Source organism: Hyperolius riggenbachi, chromosome 1 (genome assembly GCF_040937935.1).
Source record: "Hyperolius riggenbachi isolate aHypRig1 chromosome 1, aHypRig1.pri, whole genome shotgun sequence".
NCBI lineage: Eukaryota > Metazoa > Chordata > Amphibia > Anura > Hyperoliidae > Hyperolius > Hyperolius riggenbachi.
In genome coordinates, this window is record NC_090646.1 from 444,114,164 (window position 1) to 444,131,320 (window position 17,157).

General features: G+C 41.8%; 1 protein-coding gene across 1 annotated transcript in view; it reads right to left on the reverse strand.

Moving 5' to 3' along the window:
• Positions 1–310: 310 nt before the first annotated feature.
• Positions 311–17,157, reverse strand: part of RAB36 (RAB36, member RAS oncogene family) — a 70,643-nt gene continuing 53,796 nt past the window's right edge. Inside the window, exons 8-10 of the mRNA XM_068238364.1 lie at positions 5,281–5,371; positions 3,189–3,308; positions 311–730 (exon numbers count right to left, since the gene is read on the reverse strand). Of these exons, the coding sequence (XP_068094465.1) occupies positions 666–730; positions 3,189–3,308; positions 5,281–5,371 (276 nt within the window). The 3' untranslated portion in view covers positions 311–665. The remainder of the gene's footprint in view (positions 731–3,188; positions 3,309–5,280; positions 5,372–17,157) is intronic.

A 17,157-nucleotide genomic window follows, 5' to 3' on the forward strand; every position in this document is an offset into this window, starting at 1 on the left:
TGATAAGTCTCTATTGATTTTTATAGAACATTTTATAAAATCCTTCAACGGGATGGAGGAAAATCATATTTGGTTGATACAAACAGTCAATCATTTTTTTTTAAGAGAAATGTTAAAAAATCAAATCCTGCATGGCCACCCTTAACAGCGACTCTGACTAACACTGATGTTGAAAATGGATGGGATACGTGGCAGTGAAAGAATGAAAGAAGCAAGTGCTGATCACAATCACTACATGTAACTTTGTACATAAAAATGGCTACAGAAATATGCATATTGCATAAAGGAAGTTAAATACATGACTTTGGCATTTTCAGTTAAACACAAGGCATGATATTCTTATTTATTGCTTCTTTTTCTTGCGGAAGGTAAAGCTGTAGACCTGTGATTGCCAGTGGCGGAGCTAGCCCGTCATTCTGGTGAGTGCTCCGAATACAAGGAGCACTTTATTGTCATGCTGCAGGCAACACAGATCTCAGCTCTCTAATGTAGCTCAGACTTCAAGAGGTTCTGTCATTGTCCCTAAATTTTCAAAGTGGGAGCTGAGTGTCCTCATTTGGTCATGATTTACAGGAAACACTGGGGTTTGCTCTGATGCCTGAGCATTGCCAATGGCAATAAGGGCTGCAGAGGATTGAGAGAAGTGTTCCTTGGGCAGTCATAATCTAACAGCAGTTCATGTTAGGCTGGGAATCGTTGTCTCTTTTCTCAGTTGAATTCCCTTCAAGCTCTGGAAGAGGAAAATAGAAGGGAGTTATTTGTGATTCACGCCGTCTGCATCTTGGTCACAATGGTAAGCTTACAACAGAAACAAAACTCCTCCATACAATGGTGACCCCTTCTAATGGAAAGCTGATACAAGCTGGACTGGCCAAAGTCTTTTTACAGCCCCTAAGCAGAATGTGATGTGCGATTCTGCAGTTCCATTGGCCAAAGTTAGCCTGGTCACTTTTACAAATCATTTACATTATGTAGCTGCTTTACAAAGCAACGATACACAAAAGCCAGCAAAAACGAAAGGTGGTCATGTAATTATCACTTTTTTCCATTCAATTCCATCACTGTGATCGATTCTGCTAAAAATCTATTACACCAACATGTCCAATCAATTTAGCTTCATTCTATTTGATTTCGATTGATCAGAGGGGATGGACGACTTGTAGTGATTGAGGTAGGGGAGGGGCGGTGATCGATCCATGGGCTGTATCGTTGCATGGAACAGTGCAATGCTGGGGTTTGATTTCATTAATTTTTTGCTGAAATCTACTGAATATCGATTTGCTATGGGTGGAAGAAATTGATTCCTTTCTGATCAGATTCCAATCAGAGAGGAATCTATCACGTTGCCACATTGGGTAGCAATCCATGTATGGCCAGGTTTACAAACATAAAAATTGCGATAACTTACCGTAAATGCAGTGCTGGTGGTTTAAAAGGCATTTTATTAACAGGGTGTGAAACTATCATCTAGGAGAAAACTAAGCAGAAAGGGGTAATTGCATATGGACCTATGGCCCTTATTCAATTTATTTTTTCTTATAGGTGATATTTTAATGCCTTTTCAATAAAATACTTTTTAAGTCACCAGCAAGCAAGAAAATAATTTAGAAATAATTTTGATAGCACTTTTTCATCTACTGTTTGGCACTTTCAATTGCAGAGTGCTGAAGACCCAGACTGGACCCAACTGAGCCTATTACCGGGGCTGATCGCGGCTGAACGGCAGACTGCAGAAAGACAGCGCGGGACTCACACAAGCTTATGCTGCTGGGGGAAGCCGTGGGTAAGTATCGATTTTTGCATTTAGTTCAGCTCTGGTACACTTTACAAGGCATGTTATTTATAAAATGTAAAAATATAATCTAGGAGAAAACTATGGGAAAAAGTTGATCTGCCCCAAAGTGAATTGAATAAGGTCCCATGGGCCATATGTAATTCGAGGTGATAAGAAGTTCAAAACATACAAGCTAGCTATCACCTCACAATGCTAAGGATTTTCAGGCAAACTCAATTGCCGGTTTTACCTGCGATGTCTGAGCGTTAAGATCACAACTCTTCCCAAGCGATAGGGAGTGAGGTATTTGTGCCATGAAGCTGTCCTTTAGCACCACGGCACTGTTGTCTCACTCCCCTGGGAAATGTGCCTCCACCCGTCGCTGTTACTCGAAGTCCACTCTGCATTCCAGGCTCTACTGGTTGCTGTGCACCACTCGTGGGACCTGCTGTGACAGCCATCGCTGCCATCCTCTTCTCAGTCTTCAGTGGAGCCCCGAAAAAGCATCTTTGAATGTCCTGCTGGGGCTCTCCATTTGTCCACTTGATGGACCAATCCTGATGCTCATAGCAATGGAACTCTACAATGACCAACGAAAATCCTCCACAGGGAGCAAGACCAAAGGGGAGTCCCGGTGGGAGGCTCAAAGATACTTTTTTCGGGGCTCCGCAAACAGTTTAGCCAGAGAGCTGACAGAAGAGGAATGGTGCATGTCGGGAAATAGGTGGAGTGTCATCGACTAATTTAAGAATTCACCAGCAGGAATTAAATAGGGCCCCATGTTTTTAAAGTTGAAGTTATACTGGATTATATTCACTAAACAGTGCTAAACAGATTAACATGCAGTCTTACGCATTATGAGTATTGCATACTGCCTTGCATGTGATGTATTGCACTCAGCTCTATTCATCGTGCAGTAAGACTTTACGCACGTTATTCTGCTTACCATAGTTTTGTGAATACAACCCATTAGCAGCTATGAGGAAATAACTTCAATTCTTGTAAAGATGAACTTAGGACATCATTCAACAAACGTAATCTTCTGCTCTTGGAAATAACAGCACAAAGTATGTAGTTTTTCATCTCAACATGACACTGTGTTATATATTTTTTTCCAGTGGAGGAAGTGGTTAAGGGGCAGGAAGCAACCTGATACTTAGTTTATACTTCAGGACTGCTTTGGTTGCAAGTAAAAGTACTAATGGTGGAAATGGATTGTTTTAGATGCTATAAATCTTCTTTACTGATTCACTAAGGAGTGATAAGAATCTGACAATTCACCAGGTTGAAGAATCTTTAAGGAAATGCCAGTTGGCACATAAAGTGTTATTAGATTGCAAAAGCTTGTTATTGTAGACACTTTAATAAATGAGGGTCAATGTTGTTTCTCCATTAGAAAGTCCAAGATACATACGTATGAGATTCCCAGCTCCAATCTGAGCTGTGTTTGGTTTGCTCTTCTCTAGCTCCCTTTTCATGGACTCTTCAAAGGCCAAGGCTGCCACCCGGAAGAAAAAGTCCTTCACATGCTCACCTGGAGAGGTAACACAAGTGCAATGAACCTGATTTAGTCAAAGGATTAAGTGTCCTAGACAGTCTAACTTGCCCAGCAGCAAGTAATCATATTCTCTTGCCATGAAATGGGAGAATGACCGGCATATTGTTACTGGTTGCTGTAGGCCACCACAAACTGACTGACGCAATCCATCATTCAGTCTTTGTGAACATGAGAACCAGGGCACTGGGTATCTATGCTATAATGTACTCATATACATTATGGGAACTATACACTGTATAAGGAAGTGGTGATGTGATAAACCACTTTCCTGTTCTTTACTGTTTGAAGGCTGATTGCCACTTTTATCATGCCGGATCTATAAACCAGTGAACAGATTTTGTTTCACGGTGATAAGACCTGGGATCACCATACCTTATTTACCATACAGAAAAATCTGAAGCCAATCTGTAAGAAATCTCCAGATACTTACCTAGGGAGAGAGAAGGCTCTGGGTCCTATAGAGCCTTTCTGTTCCTCTCTCGGTCCCCGTTCCAGCGCTGACTCCCCGATCAAATCTTCCACCGCGGCCCGAGTACTACCTAAGACAAGTGGCTCCGTACTGCGCATGTACGATTGCTCAAGAGAGCATGCTTGTGCATTCGCAGTACGGAGCGGTCCATCTTTGGGAGCACTCGATCTCCCAAAGACTTCCGAATCCTCCTGCAGCGACATAGAGCAGTCTCCGACCCATAGGTTGGAGATTGCTAATGGGGGAGCCAGCAATGGAACGAGGGGACCAGGAGAGGAATGGGAATCTCTATTGGACTCCATAGGTATCTTTTTTTTTTTTTTACAGATTCACTTCAGTCGCCTTATATTGCCAACTACAACCACTACATCTCATTTGAAAAACTAGTTGAAGAAGACCAATTTGTTTTTATTTGTGCCCACGTATTGCTATTTCTAAAGCGGTGATCTGCAGCAAACTAGCAAATAGGTGAAGGTTCACACTAAAGTGGCTATGATATATGTTTGTTTTTATGATTTTTTTGTGAGCAATATTAAAGAGAAGGAAGAGACCCTGAGAGGATCCTGAACATGTTAGGCTAGTTTCACACTAGGGCATTGCATTGCACTATATAACGTGCACATAACACAACGTGAAGTGGGCAAAACAAAACATTTGCAGTGGCATGTGATGGAATGCACACTGAAAATAATTAGACTTTAGGGTCGCACAAATGTACATGTGTAAGTACTTCAACGCGCCCGCTCACTGCCTAACATAGCGCATGCCAATGCGGAGAAATGTACTGCAATTGCCACAGCCATGCATTTTGCCCATCATTGCATATTATTAAAGCAATGCACTCTCTGCCATATGCAATTAACTTTTTCTCCTGAGTTATCTCCTAATTTTCATTTTCTCTTTAAAGAGACTCTGTAACAAAATTTTCAGCCTTAGTTCTTCTATCCTATAAGTTCCTTTGCCTGTTCTAATGTGCTCTGGCTTACTGCAGTCTTTCCTAATTGCACAGTGGCTGTGTTATCTCTGTTATGTGATCTAATCTGTTTCCTTCTGTCGGCTCTGTCGGGATAAGGCTTGAATGTGTGGAATGTGCAGGGCTGCTTGTGATTGGATAGAAGCGATACACACCCTCTGCAGGCCCCCTGCAGGCTCTGTATGACTCACACACTCTGCTTATGTGAGCCTATCACAAGCTGGTTAGTTTGTTTGTAAACACTGCCTAAAACTGGCAATTACAAGCCAGGATTGCAGCAGAGAGTGGCAGAAACAGCACAGAGGGGCCCAGGAGAACATAATGAATAGAATGGTATGCTTTTTGCTGTAAAAATTTTAGAGTACAGATTCTCTTTAAAATAACATTTCAGCATTTTACAAATTATAAAAGTACCACAAAGTATACATTTGGAGAAAATGGCATTATTTCAGTGCTGGCTGTTTGCTCTTCTATAAAAAGTCCCCTTAAAGAAAGACTATGTTTACCTGTTTTAGCTGAGACAGACCAGTATTCCGCTTTCATCTCCACAGCTAATTTCACAGCATCTTGCTCTGTCCGTTCACACTCTGCTTCAGACTATAACAAAATAGAAATACACGCGAATATAATATATTTATGGTAAGAAACACAAGCACAGAATGCTACAAAAATGGGTTGTATTTAAATGTGAACTTCGGTTTTGCTCAGAGTCAGCAATAAGTTTTAATCACAGTAAATTTGCAGACCTACAATTTTCCCTTAAAAATAAATATATAAAAAAAACATATATGCTATTTGTGCTATTGCAAAAGGATTCTCCCCCCAAAAAAACAAAACCACATATGGTGCATTCCTCTACTCAGCTAAAAATCTGTATTTGTACGTTTGTCATAATAACCACACACATACATTTTAGGGGGTCCTCACACTTATCCTTGCGATTTCTAAGCCTAATTTGCATCCATATTGCTATAGCCGTGCACAGCTATGGGGATTTAGATGCGGAAATCTGCAGCATGCATCATTTTTTTCACCGCACGTGACTCGGATGCAGCCTATTTATTTAGAATAGGAAGTGATTCCACATCAGAAAACGCATGCTGAAAATAGACTTAGGTTTCATAGCTCGTTTCAGCGCATTGCACTGCACTTTTTTAACCACTTGCCGACCGCGCACTCATACCGCGCGTGAGCAAAGTGGCAGCTGCAGGACCAGCGACGCAGTTCTGCGTCGCCGGCTGCAGGCTAATTAATCAGGAAGCAGACGCTCGCGCGAGCGGCTGCTTCCTGTCAATTCACGGCGGGGGGCTCCGTTAATAGCCTGCGAGCCGCCGATAAATGTAAACACAAGCAAAAATAATCCGCATTGTTTACATTTGTACAACGCTGCTAACAGTAGCAGCGTTGTACTGGATCAGCGATCCCCGGCCAATCAGCGGCCGGGGATCGCTGTCACATGACAGGCAGGAGCCTGTTAGAGGCTGCACAGGACAGATCCGTTCCTGTGCAGCCTCGGATCTCCGGGGAAGGGAGGGAGGAGAGGGAGGGGGGGAATCTCGCCGCGGAGGGGGGCTTTGAGGTGCCCCCCCCGCAACACCCAGGCAGGCAGGAGCGATCAGACCCCCCCAGCACATCATCCCCCTAGTGGGGAAAAAAGGGGGCGATCTGGTCGCTCTGCCTGGTGTTTGATCTGTGCTGGGGGCTGCACAGCCCACCCAGCACAGATCAGCTAAAACAGCGCTAGTCCTTAAGGGGGGGTAAAGGGTGGGTCCTCAAGTGGTTAAGGGGGGGTAAAGGCTGGGTCATCAAGTGGTTAAGAGGATCCATGCATTTTACATGCGCTTAAATGCACTTGAACGCATTTTTGTTCAGCATGTTTTGCTTATTTGATGTAGCAGTTGTCAATAAAGATTTATTTTCATTTAAAAATATTTTGTTTTTTTTTAATTAGGGGTAAAAAACGCATCTTCAAAGCGCATTACTATGTGCTTCTTTGCGCTAAAAAACCACACCCATTAAAGTTGCTTTACAGCGAAAGGCACAGAAATGCATTGCAATACCACGTTTCTCAAACGGACAGTAATAAAACGTATAGATGTGAACTTGGTACATTACAATCAATGGAAAAAGCTGTACCTAGCAAAGCACACAGGGCAATGCACTGTGAAAAGTGGACAGCAATGTTCCTGGTGTGAACGAGGCCTTAAATTGCGTTTAGTAGAAATAGGCCCTTAGTGTTTTTATGTTAATTTTCAAATTCCAATTTTTCCATACAAATTAAGTTAATGTACATGAAATTATATGTAATTAACTTCTTATTCGCATGGAAATTTTCACATTTGGAGCACAAATATTTCCATTGGCTTGCATTGCATGTGATTCGCAAGTCTGTTGCGAAAAAAGCATGCATGTAGGCTGTTTTTTTTCTGCAGAAAATTCGGATGTAAAGATTCACACAACGCATGTCAAATGAGATGCCACTGACTTGCATTAGATGTGCAGCAAACACAAAGTTGCAAAAACGCAAATCGCACATGAAACCTGTCATGAGGGAAACGCAAATCACACATGATTTCTGTCATGAGTGAAAGGTGCCTTATGTTTTCCGTAAACTTGCCAAATTCATTTAACTGCTCAACAAATGTCTACTACAACTATCGAAAAATGTACAGCAATTTACCCGTTATTTTTATTCAGCCTTTTTAGCAAATACTGTATATAAAAGACCTCAAGGCTCTTTCTAAACAATATCGCCACCTGCAGGCAGAAGTGTATTGCAGAAAAATGTTTCTTCTAACTTGGACCAAAGAGAGCTGATTGTTCATGTTGTTTTCTGTTAAAAGACGGGGCCAGGTTTCAGAGAAGAAGGAACCTGAGGCTACAGGTACTATAGGTGTCACATGTTTAGTGATGCTGATATTTAAAGGGCAACTGTTTCAAGAGTGTCTGTCACATCAGTGCTAAATAGAGATAGCAAAAACACACAAACTCAAACTCTGTCATGTGTCTTATGTTTTCCAGAAATATACAAATTCATTAAGCTTCTCTAATTAAAAAAGTCTACAAATACAGCTTGAGAAAAATGTACTGTTCAATTTAATTTGGGCTTTCTAGCAAATGTAAGACCTCAAGGCTCTTTCTAAACAATATTGCCACCTGATGGCAGAGGTTTTCCATTCATGAACAAACGCTTCTCTCAACTGGGCAAGTGTGGACCGTATTTGTTCATGCCCAGAGCATATGTATTCGTCCACAGCCACTCTTGTGGCCGGAATAAACCTATTTGACACATAGGGTCGAATATGTATAGAGGGACCCAGCGATAGGTTGGTGGGCTGTAAGAAGTTATGGGAAGCCTCTGGACCATTCAGAGGACTCCCACTACTGAGATGACTGAGATGTTTCTATTCCACTTCAGGATTGCTTAAAGGGACATTTAAGCCAGGAATAAAAAAAATCTGTTATACTAACCTGGGGCTTCTACCAGCCCCTTCCAGCCATCCTGTGCCCTCACAGTCACTCACGGATCCTCCGGTCCCCCACCGCCAGCTACTTTCGTTTTCGCTGACAGGCCCGACAGTCCAGGCCATGCGTATTTTTGTTTGCGTTCCCGTCCGCAATAGTGTCCTGCGCCCATGCAGGACGATATTGAGGATGGGAACATGAAGAAGGATACGTGTGGCCAGGCCTGCACAGGTGCAGAAAGCCTGTCGACTCCCTGTCAGCGAAAATGAAACGATCTGGTGGCGAGAGAACGGAGGCTCCGCGAGTGACTGTGAGGACATGAGATGGCTGCCGGGGCCGGCAGAAGCCCCAGGTGAGTAAAACTGATTTTTTTTTTTTTTTTATTCCTGGCTTAAGTTTCCCTTTAAGATTACCGATCTTTTATGAATTTACCCCAATGTTACTACCCTGAGGTGCTTTCTTTACTTGATTGCACCTCCTGTGTCAGGCCTTTAAAATCACGTGTCTCCCATTTGTAATCAACACCCCTTACTAAGGGGATAACGATAGTGACAATTTATAAATAATGGATAAAAATAACAATAGTTGCACTATAGCAGGAAAAGGACGTACGTGTCAGTCCAGCATTCACATAAACACTTTTACTTAGGTAATTCCTTACTATTTTTCCTATGTATTCTTTCTGTACTTTTTCTCCTTATGTACTACATGAATCATGGATATTCAGATCTATGTAACACAATAATAAAAAGCATATTGAGAATATTTACTGGTTATGAAAGACACTTAAAGGAGTCTGAAAAAAAAAATTGATATTTACTCACCCGGGGCATCCCTCAGCCCCCTGAAGCTGTATGGTGCCCTCGCAGCCCCGCTCCGATCCTCCTGTCCCCACCGGCGGCTACTTCTGGGTTCGGCGACAGCAGGCGACTGGCTGGGAACGCGGGTGATTTTCCGTGTTCCCAGCCGATATATCACCCTCTATGCTGCTATAGCGTATAACATATACCATACAGCTTCAGGGGGCTGAGGGATGCCCCGGGTGAGTAAATATCATTTTTTTCAGACTTAAGTATTCCTTTAAGACCAGAAGAGTACATTTTTCCAGTACAGGGCTAATTGTTGCTTAATTGAGTAGTTTATGCTGGCCAAAGTGACTTCTGGCCAGACTGAAGCACCCTAGCAACAAGCCTATAATGACCGCAGCCCATATTAATAAAGAGAGTTCTAAAGACTGTCTGTGTGTAAGATAAGGCTGAAGCAAAATGTGTAAGCAGGATTTATTTCTCACGTTTGTGTTATATGAGGCTATAATTATACTGTATTATGTTTTTCATTTATTCCATAATGTGGCATAAATAATATCTATGTAATTCTGTGTTGCTGGGTTCATTATGTATACACTGATCAGCCATGACATTAAACTAGTTCACCTCCTTCCAACAGTCCTGTATCACATTGGATCTTGTGCACAGAATACTGGACTTTACTACAACCATGTAGCCTTCTGTCCCAGCTCTGTGTACTGGCCAGAGTGAGCGGTGGATTGAGACACTTTCTGCACTACAGCGGTGAAGGCCTACCAGGAGATGGTAAAGTATATGCCACTTCAACCACTGGATGTTATATGATTGTAGCTTGCTAAGAAGCCACATTTAACATGTGCATCCTATTTATCGCTACAAACAAGTTTACCTAAAGTACCGGTATGCACAGTATTTACAGCTTGCCGATAGTATTTCAGCATTGTGCTTGTTGTCAGACTATGCTGTGAATACTGATTACTAGTATATCCCGAGTGATCTGTGGGAAACTGTCCCAAGGATTTTGCACATGAAGAACTTTTGATTATGATAGCTGGATAGTGTACTGGTTAGGGCTCTGCCTCCTATACAGGAGGCCTGGGTTTGAATCTCTGCTCTTCCTGTTCAGTAAGCCAGCACCCATTCAGTAGGAGAACAGTCAGTTCCTGGTATATTAGTACCCAACAAAACTGGTCTACAGCAGGACTTCCTGTGAAACAGCTGGCGGGACATCCATGGCTCATTGATGAGTATTCCTAGTTAAGGCTAGCACACCTGGTCTGATCCCACAAGAGAGCTCTGCAATAACATTTAGCAATAACAATGCAATAACATTTAGCAGTGACCACCACAGAAAGGTGCAAGAACACATAGGCCTCAATTCACTAAGCTTATCTCTTGTCTTTAATAACTCTTCTAGAGTTGTTACCATGGTGATAAGGCATGTAGTATTCAGGAAACATTTTACCTCAGGCAAACCTAAAGTTAACTCTTCTGTCTTTAAGTTAACTCTTTAATCCTTAAAATAACTCCAGAGTTAAAGACAGGCTGTTCATTAACTGCGTGTGAAAATAACTACACAGAGGAGGTAACTTAACTACAGAGGAGGTAAATTAACTACAGAGGAGGTACATTAACTACAGAAGAGGTAATTAAGGAATGAAGAGATAAAATAACTCTCTTACTGTGTGGAGGTAAGTTTTCTCTTGCCTTATTATCTCCAGCATGATCTTAGTGAATTGAGGCCATTGTCCATCACAGCTTGCAGCTTATGGGGCAATGGAGCTGCAGACCATGGTGACTCCTGTCCACCACGGAAAAGTGCCTGGAATGGGCACATGACCCTCAGAACTAAACTTGCATGCAAATGTAATGTAAACGGCATGTAGTTTGAAATTGGGCCAACCGAAATCTGTAGGAACTACAACTGACTGGCCCAGATCCAACATACATTCAGTTTCCATCAAATAGGCATGCAAGTTGGAAATAATAGCATTTCATAGAAAATAACTGAAACATGGAGCATTGGAAGGAGGTGACCTGGTGTAGTAATTCACATTTTTTATAATCCTCCAAATTCCTAATAACTTAAACCGATTAAAGTTCAGTATAAATTTAACGCATTTTATGCATCTTCTTCTAATAAAAAGTTATAATTACCTGTCAGGTCTTTTTGTTCTGAATCCCTCCCGGAGCCCCGTGTCCACCGCCTTCCGGCATATAGCTCCACCCCCCCCCCCCCCCCCGAAAAACATCAAGGTGCTTTCTCTATCTGAGATAGATGAATCTACGCCACACCCCTTTACTGCAAGAGGATGGAGCTATGGTACATGCTGGAAAATGGCAAACAAAGGGGCTCCAGGAGTGATTCAGAACAATTCAGACACTGCATGTAATTATAACTTTTTATTAGAAGAAGATCCATAGGATGTGAAATTTAGACTGAATTGACTCCTCAAGCCTCTGTGGGTTGTGAAGAAAAAAAGTTTGATCCACAGCAGGCTTAGCTTAAAAAAATTATAGCATTTAAAGGTTCTCTTGCTAACATTTTTGTGCCAAGCACCACAGGGGACTTTCAGAGCTCTTGTTGAGTCCATTCCTTGACTGGCCAGAGCTGTTTTTGTGGTGCAATGAGGACCTACACCATGTAAGTAAGGTAGGAGTTTTTAATGATCTGGCTGATCAGTAAGTATGCACAGTCAGAGGAGAAAGTAGGTCACTGCTGACCATGGCGGCCGATGGGCAGGAGGAAAAGCATTGTTAGCCGGTATTGAATAATCTCTGATGCATTCTTAAACCAAAGAATCTCAACACCTGAATATCATGTATTTATCTCTGCCGAAAACACTTGTTTAAGAGCTGAACAGTTAATAATGAGTCCACATAAATCCATGCATCATTTCTCGAGGTCTGAAGAACTGCTTCCTGCTGAGCATTCTCTGCTTTGCCAAGCTAAATGAAGACAAACAGCCATGCAGGTCATATTTTTCTTTATACATGGTTGTATACCTGATGAACACTCACTATACTTTACTATCATACATAACAGAGGCTGGCAAATAACCAGAGCCCAGATACGGTCAGAAACTGCTAGTCTTTTCAAATGCTTCTGTTTGAAGGCCTCCTTAAATCATTTAAGGGAAAGCAATCACTGAGCAAAAACTCTGGAGGTTTTATTGTACACAGGAGCATCGTGAAAGAGCTGTGTGCATTTCTGTTTTGTGCTGTTCTGTTTTAAGCTTTTAATTGCATAGCTTTCACTTCCATCTGCTTACCTAGGCACCACAAACCAGGATCAGGCTCCAACTAAACAAACTAACAAATCAAGTTACCATTTCCACCTAAGCTCTTGTCAAAATTGTCAAGCCTGCAGGTGACAGCTTACTAGCAGAAATGAGTGGCATATTCCCCTGACATGCATTTAGCATCTCTAGAGGTAGAAGCCATGCTAAAGAGTGACAGCCACAAGCCGCTAGTCCATTAACCACAAGATGAGTCAGACTTATCAGCAGCTAGCGGTTTTCATTTGCTAACATTGCCTAAACTTCCTGAACTGTTTGAGATTTGAATGTTAAAATAATTTTCAGCTTATTTCTACTGACTAAGGTGGCAGGGCCAGCACAAGCAAAACACAAATAGAGTTTAAAAGCCAGAGATGCTACAAGCAGGATCTTATTGACAGACCACAGAAAAAGATGGCTGCTAGCAAGGTCAGAACTGATAGGAAAGACTCTGACTAGCTTAACAGTATAAGGCCTCAGAGGCAGTCAGACAGTTTTGCCTTCCATCTGCCATCTAAGATGGGCCCTCCAGCCGCAATTTAATGCAGCTGAATGACAGTGTGTGTAATCCCACATGATGGCTGAGTGCATCCACATCATCTATGACTGTCTGGTTCAGCTACATACGAGACAAGGTGAGACTGCAGCGCATCATCCAATCAGCAGATAGAATAACTGGCTGTAGCTTACCTTCCCTGCAGGTGCAAAAAGAGAGCAGCTAATATTACCTGTGACCCCTCTCACCCTGATCTCTCCATCTTCCAGCTTTTGCCTTCGGGAGGAAGATACCGGGTCAGCACCAACAAAAACTTCCAGGCAAAGGAACAGCTTCTTCCCTCAGGTGGTTGCCATGCTTAACGTGGAACCACACTAGAGCTGCTAGGACTGGAAAGCATTACCGTACAGAACTGAAAATGAACACTTCTCACCCTATTTGCTCCAACTTTAACTTATATACTGTCCTTGACTTGCAATTACCTACACTGTGTGTCCTTCTATTGTTTTTGTCTGTGTCTGTTAAGCAACTGCCAAGTCAAATTCCTTGTCAGAGCAAACTTATTTGGCCAAATAAAATTGATTCTGATCTGCCCTCAGATGTCACTCAATGCAGTGGCTGCATCTTTCTTGCCCCTGTTGAGTGCTAGCAAGCTAATGCACCAGAGCAGCTGTGTTAAGATATGAGATCATTCATATGCTCTTATACAGCTTATCCACCGATTTAGAGTCATGTGACAACAATGTCTGTTTGTTAACCAGGAAGTGTTCAATAAAGTTTATTCAGAGAGCAGATAAAAGAAAAAAAAAGAGATAGAGAACAGTGTGTGTTCCTGGGAGAAAGCAAGGCATTGTGTCTGTGTGCAGTTTAGTAACATCCCATATTATCACAGATTTAAATGACTTGACAACTCATTTAAGTCAGAGATGCACTACATGAATTTGGCATATGGCAGATGGAAAAAGGACTTCTGGTGTAGCACTCAAGATAGGGCGACGCAGAAGTGTACCTGATGGACAGTTAGGGCTGGTTCACATTGGGGCGATTCTTGAGTGCTTTGCTGATCGCCGGCGATTAGCAAAGCGCTGCTACAATGTATCCCTATGAATACATTCACACAGCAGCGGTTGCGATTTTGATCAATCGCAAACGCGCTGCATGCAGCGTTTTGGGGGCGATTGCTCTGTGATTCCGGTTCTATTGAACGGGAATCACAAGCGCGAGATTAAAGTTAAAATCTCGTGATCCCACTCTTTATTACCAAGACAATATAGTCCCCCTTCTGACTCTTGCACAGAATAAACTGGCGGCCTGGACCAAACTACCCCTCTCTGTAGCCGGTAGAATAAACTTAATTAAAATGGTCCTTCTTCCCAAAATTCTGTACATTCTCCATAATTCCCCAGTATTTATCCCTATGCCATTTTTTAAAAAACTTAATTCATTGTTCCTCTCCATAGTATGGGGTAAGTCACGTGCAAAACTCAAATACACCATCTTGCAATGTCCTTCTGAAGCAGGGGGGTTAGCAATCCCAGTCCCATTATTATATTATATAGCTTCACAACTTGAACACATTTCCAATTGGTTCATTGACCCATCTCCATATGCTCCAGAATTGCTGGGCTTTGAAACCACTAATAGATCCCGCAATCTGCCCTTTGCCCTTTTGAAAGGTACCCTGTGTCAACATAATCCTCAAAATACGATCCTGCAACAGGCGGCCAGAGTATGGGCGAGATCGACCAAAATCCTTCCCACTAAGATCTGGGAATACTACACCCCACTATGGGACAACCCTTCTTTACCAGAGTTACTCAAATTGCATAACATTAAACTCTGGAAAAACAAGGGGATACATTACCTGGGACAAATTATTAAAGGTTCACAACTGGCCCCGCTGTCATTTCTAAAAGAAACTTATTCACTACCACCTAAATTTGAGTTTATGTACATGCAACTATCACATGCCCTAAAGGCGCAATTTCGCACCGGCTTTCCCTTGACCGGCACTTCTCTGATTTTGGAAAACATCAAAGATGGACCTGTCAAACACCAAATTGGTACTCTATACTCATTACTCCTACAACCACAAACAAATGGAAATAGCCAGAGATAAATGGAATACCTTAGACCTGGAGGTAGATGAAGAAGACTGGGAGGAATGTCTTGAAGTATCTAAATCCATTTCACCTTGTGTATGGGATAAACTATCCCAACTATATATCATACATCAATGCTGTCTCCTGCCATCCCAAATAGCTAAATATTCTTCTAATTCCTCTCCCAATTGCCCCAAATGTAATAAACACAAGCCTTCCTTTTTACACATGCTATGGGAATGCCCTCCACTTGCAAGATTTTGGAAACAGGTTGTAGACTTCTTACATGACCAGATGGGTTCACCGGTTACACTTGACATTAAAATCTGTATCCTAAACATTATTAATGAGGAAGTAAATAAATTCGATACAATTTTTTCTTAATGAAACTCTTTTTGCAGCTAAACAATGCATAGCCTCTAAGTGGATGTCACCCACTAGTCCTACTTTATCAGAATGGAAATCACGCATCACAAAGTCACTACCTTACAAACAATTGGTATATAAGCATAGAAAATGTCCCAATAAATTTACACAAATCTGGGAACGTTGGAGTAAAAGCCCAAATGTTTAGAGCCACTATATTAATGCTCCCATTATAGACTTGTTGTCAAGAATCTATAGGAACACTACTGGTTTTAAAAGAAACAACGCATGTGTCAGGTCTGTTTTATTGGTCTCTCTCTTGATTAGTATTCAGATTTCATATGTAATCACGGTACATTTCAGCAAAACGCAATGTATAATACATGCTTCAATGTTTAATGCCCCTTGTAAATCTTTATCTGCTTTAATACAGTGTAATACTATACTTGTAACCTGTTTTATCCTCAAATAAAGGAACCTTTGTTTAACGGAAAAAAAAAAAAAGTTAAAATTTCGTGGGCTAGCGGCGCTCCGAGCGCCCAGTGTGAACTAGAGAAAACAACTGAGGACAATGCTGCAGAATGCATTATATATCCCCACATATTCACAGGACATTTTCTCTGTTGAGTTGCATCTATTGAATTCCAACAAAGTATGGTACAAAATGTATTATCCAGAAATACAACAGGCTTTACTACTTGATCACCTACAAGGGAAGTGACGACAGCTGTTACAGTTACTATGATATTTAAATATAGCATGAAATTCTTGGTGGTTGTTATCATGATGATATCTTGAAACTACAGAATCTAGTAGATGGAATGAAGATTAGAGGTACTGTTGATAAGTCCAACCTGAATTGTGAGATTTGTACCCAAGGGAAATGTGTTCAGTGTAGAAATAGAGAGCCTAACACCCGTGCAAAACACACACTTTAATCAGTACACACATATTAAGCAGGTCCTTTAGAGCCAGTTGCAAAAAATGGAATTAGACACAGCATAGCATTCACTGATGATTATTCTGGTGCAGTGTTTGTGTACCTTCTGAAAAACAAGAGTGACAGTGCTAGCCACTGAGAAATGTATCACTGATAATGCCCTCTATGGGACCATAAAAAGAATAAGGTCAGACAGTGGTCCTGAATTTACATCAAATGATTTCAAGTCACTACTCAGAAAGAGGAGCAAAAGACATGAGAGTGAGCACCTGACTCACCTCATCAAAATGGAACTGCTGGAAGAAACTTGAGAACACTAATTGAAATGGAAACGTATGCTGATAGAGCATAAATGGTCATATGCAATGATGACAGTAGCTGTGACTTGAAACCAATGTTTTAACAGGATAGGTCACTGTACACACATAACGATTGTCAGCTGTTGTTATCGGCCAACGGTTTTCACATGTGTTTATGTACCTTCAGCCCTCTCTGTAGCTAGGTACACATGCAGAATTAAACTTGGCTGAGGTGGCCATTAAGTACCATCTCGCCTCAGAATCTAGCATGTTCATAGGAGCCCCCAACTTCAGTTAAAGACCTGGAATGAGGTACCAACTGCCAATGTTCGCATTTGTCAATGAAGCCTGTAAGTCATTAGCTCTGATCTCCATTTTTTACACCAACCAAGCCTGTTTGACACCAGCCTGTACCTCTGCCTGTATCATGTCTGTTGCCAGTTCTGACTTCAAGTCATCTTCCTGGTTAGCCCTCTCCAAAAACAGCATCACCTGTTCCTGCAGGTGGTCACCTGAGAGTCCTCTGCAGCAAGGACCCTGGTCAGATGCCTACCAGTAGGAATAAGCTTCCAAATTCGGCACTTTGTTCTAACTGCGAACTTTGGAATGAAAAAAGATGGGGATCACGGCA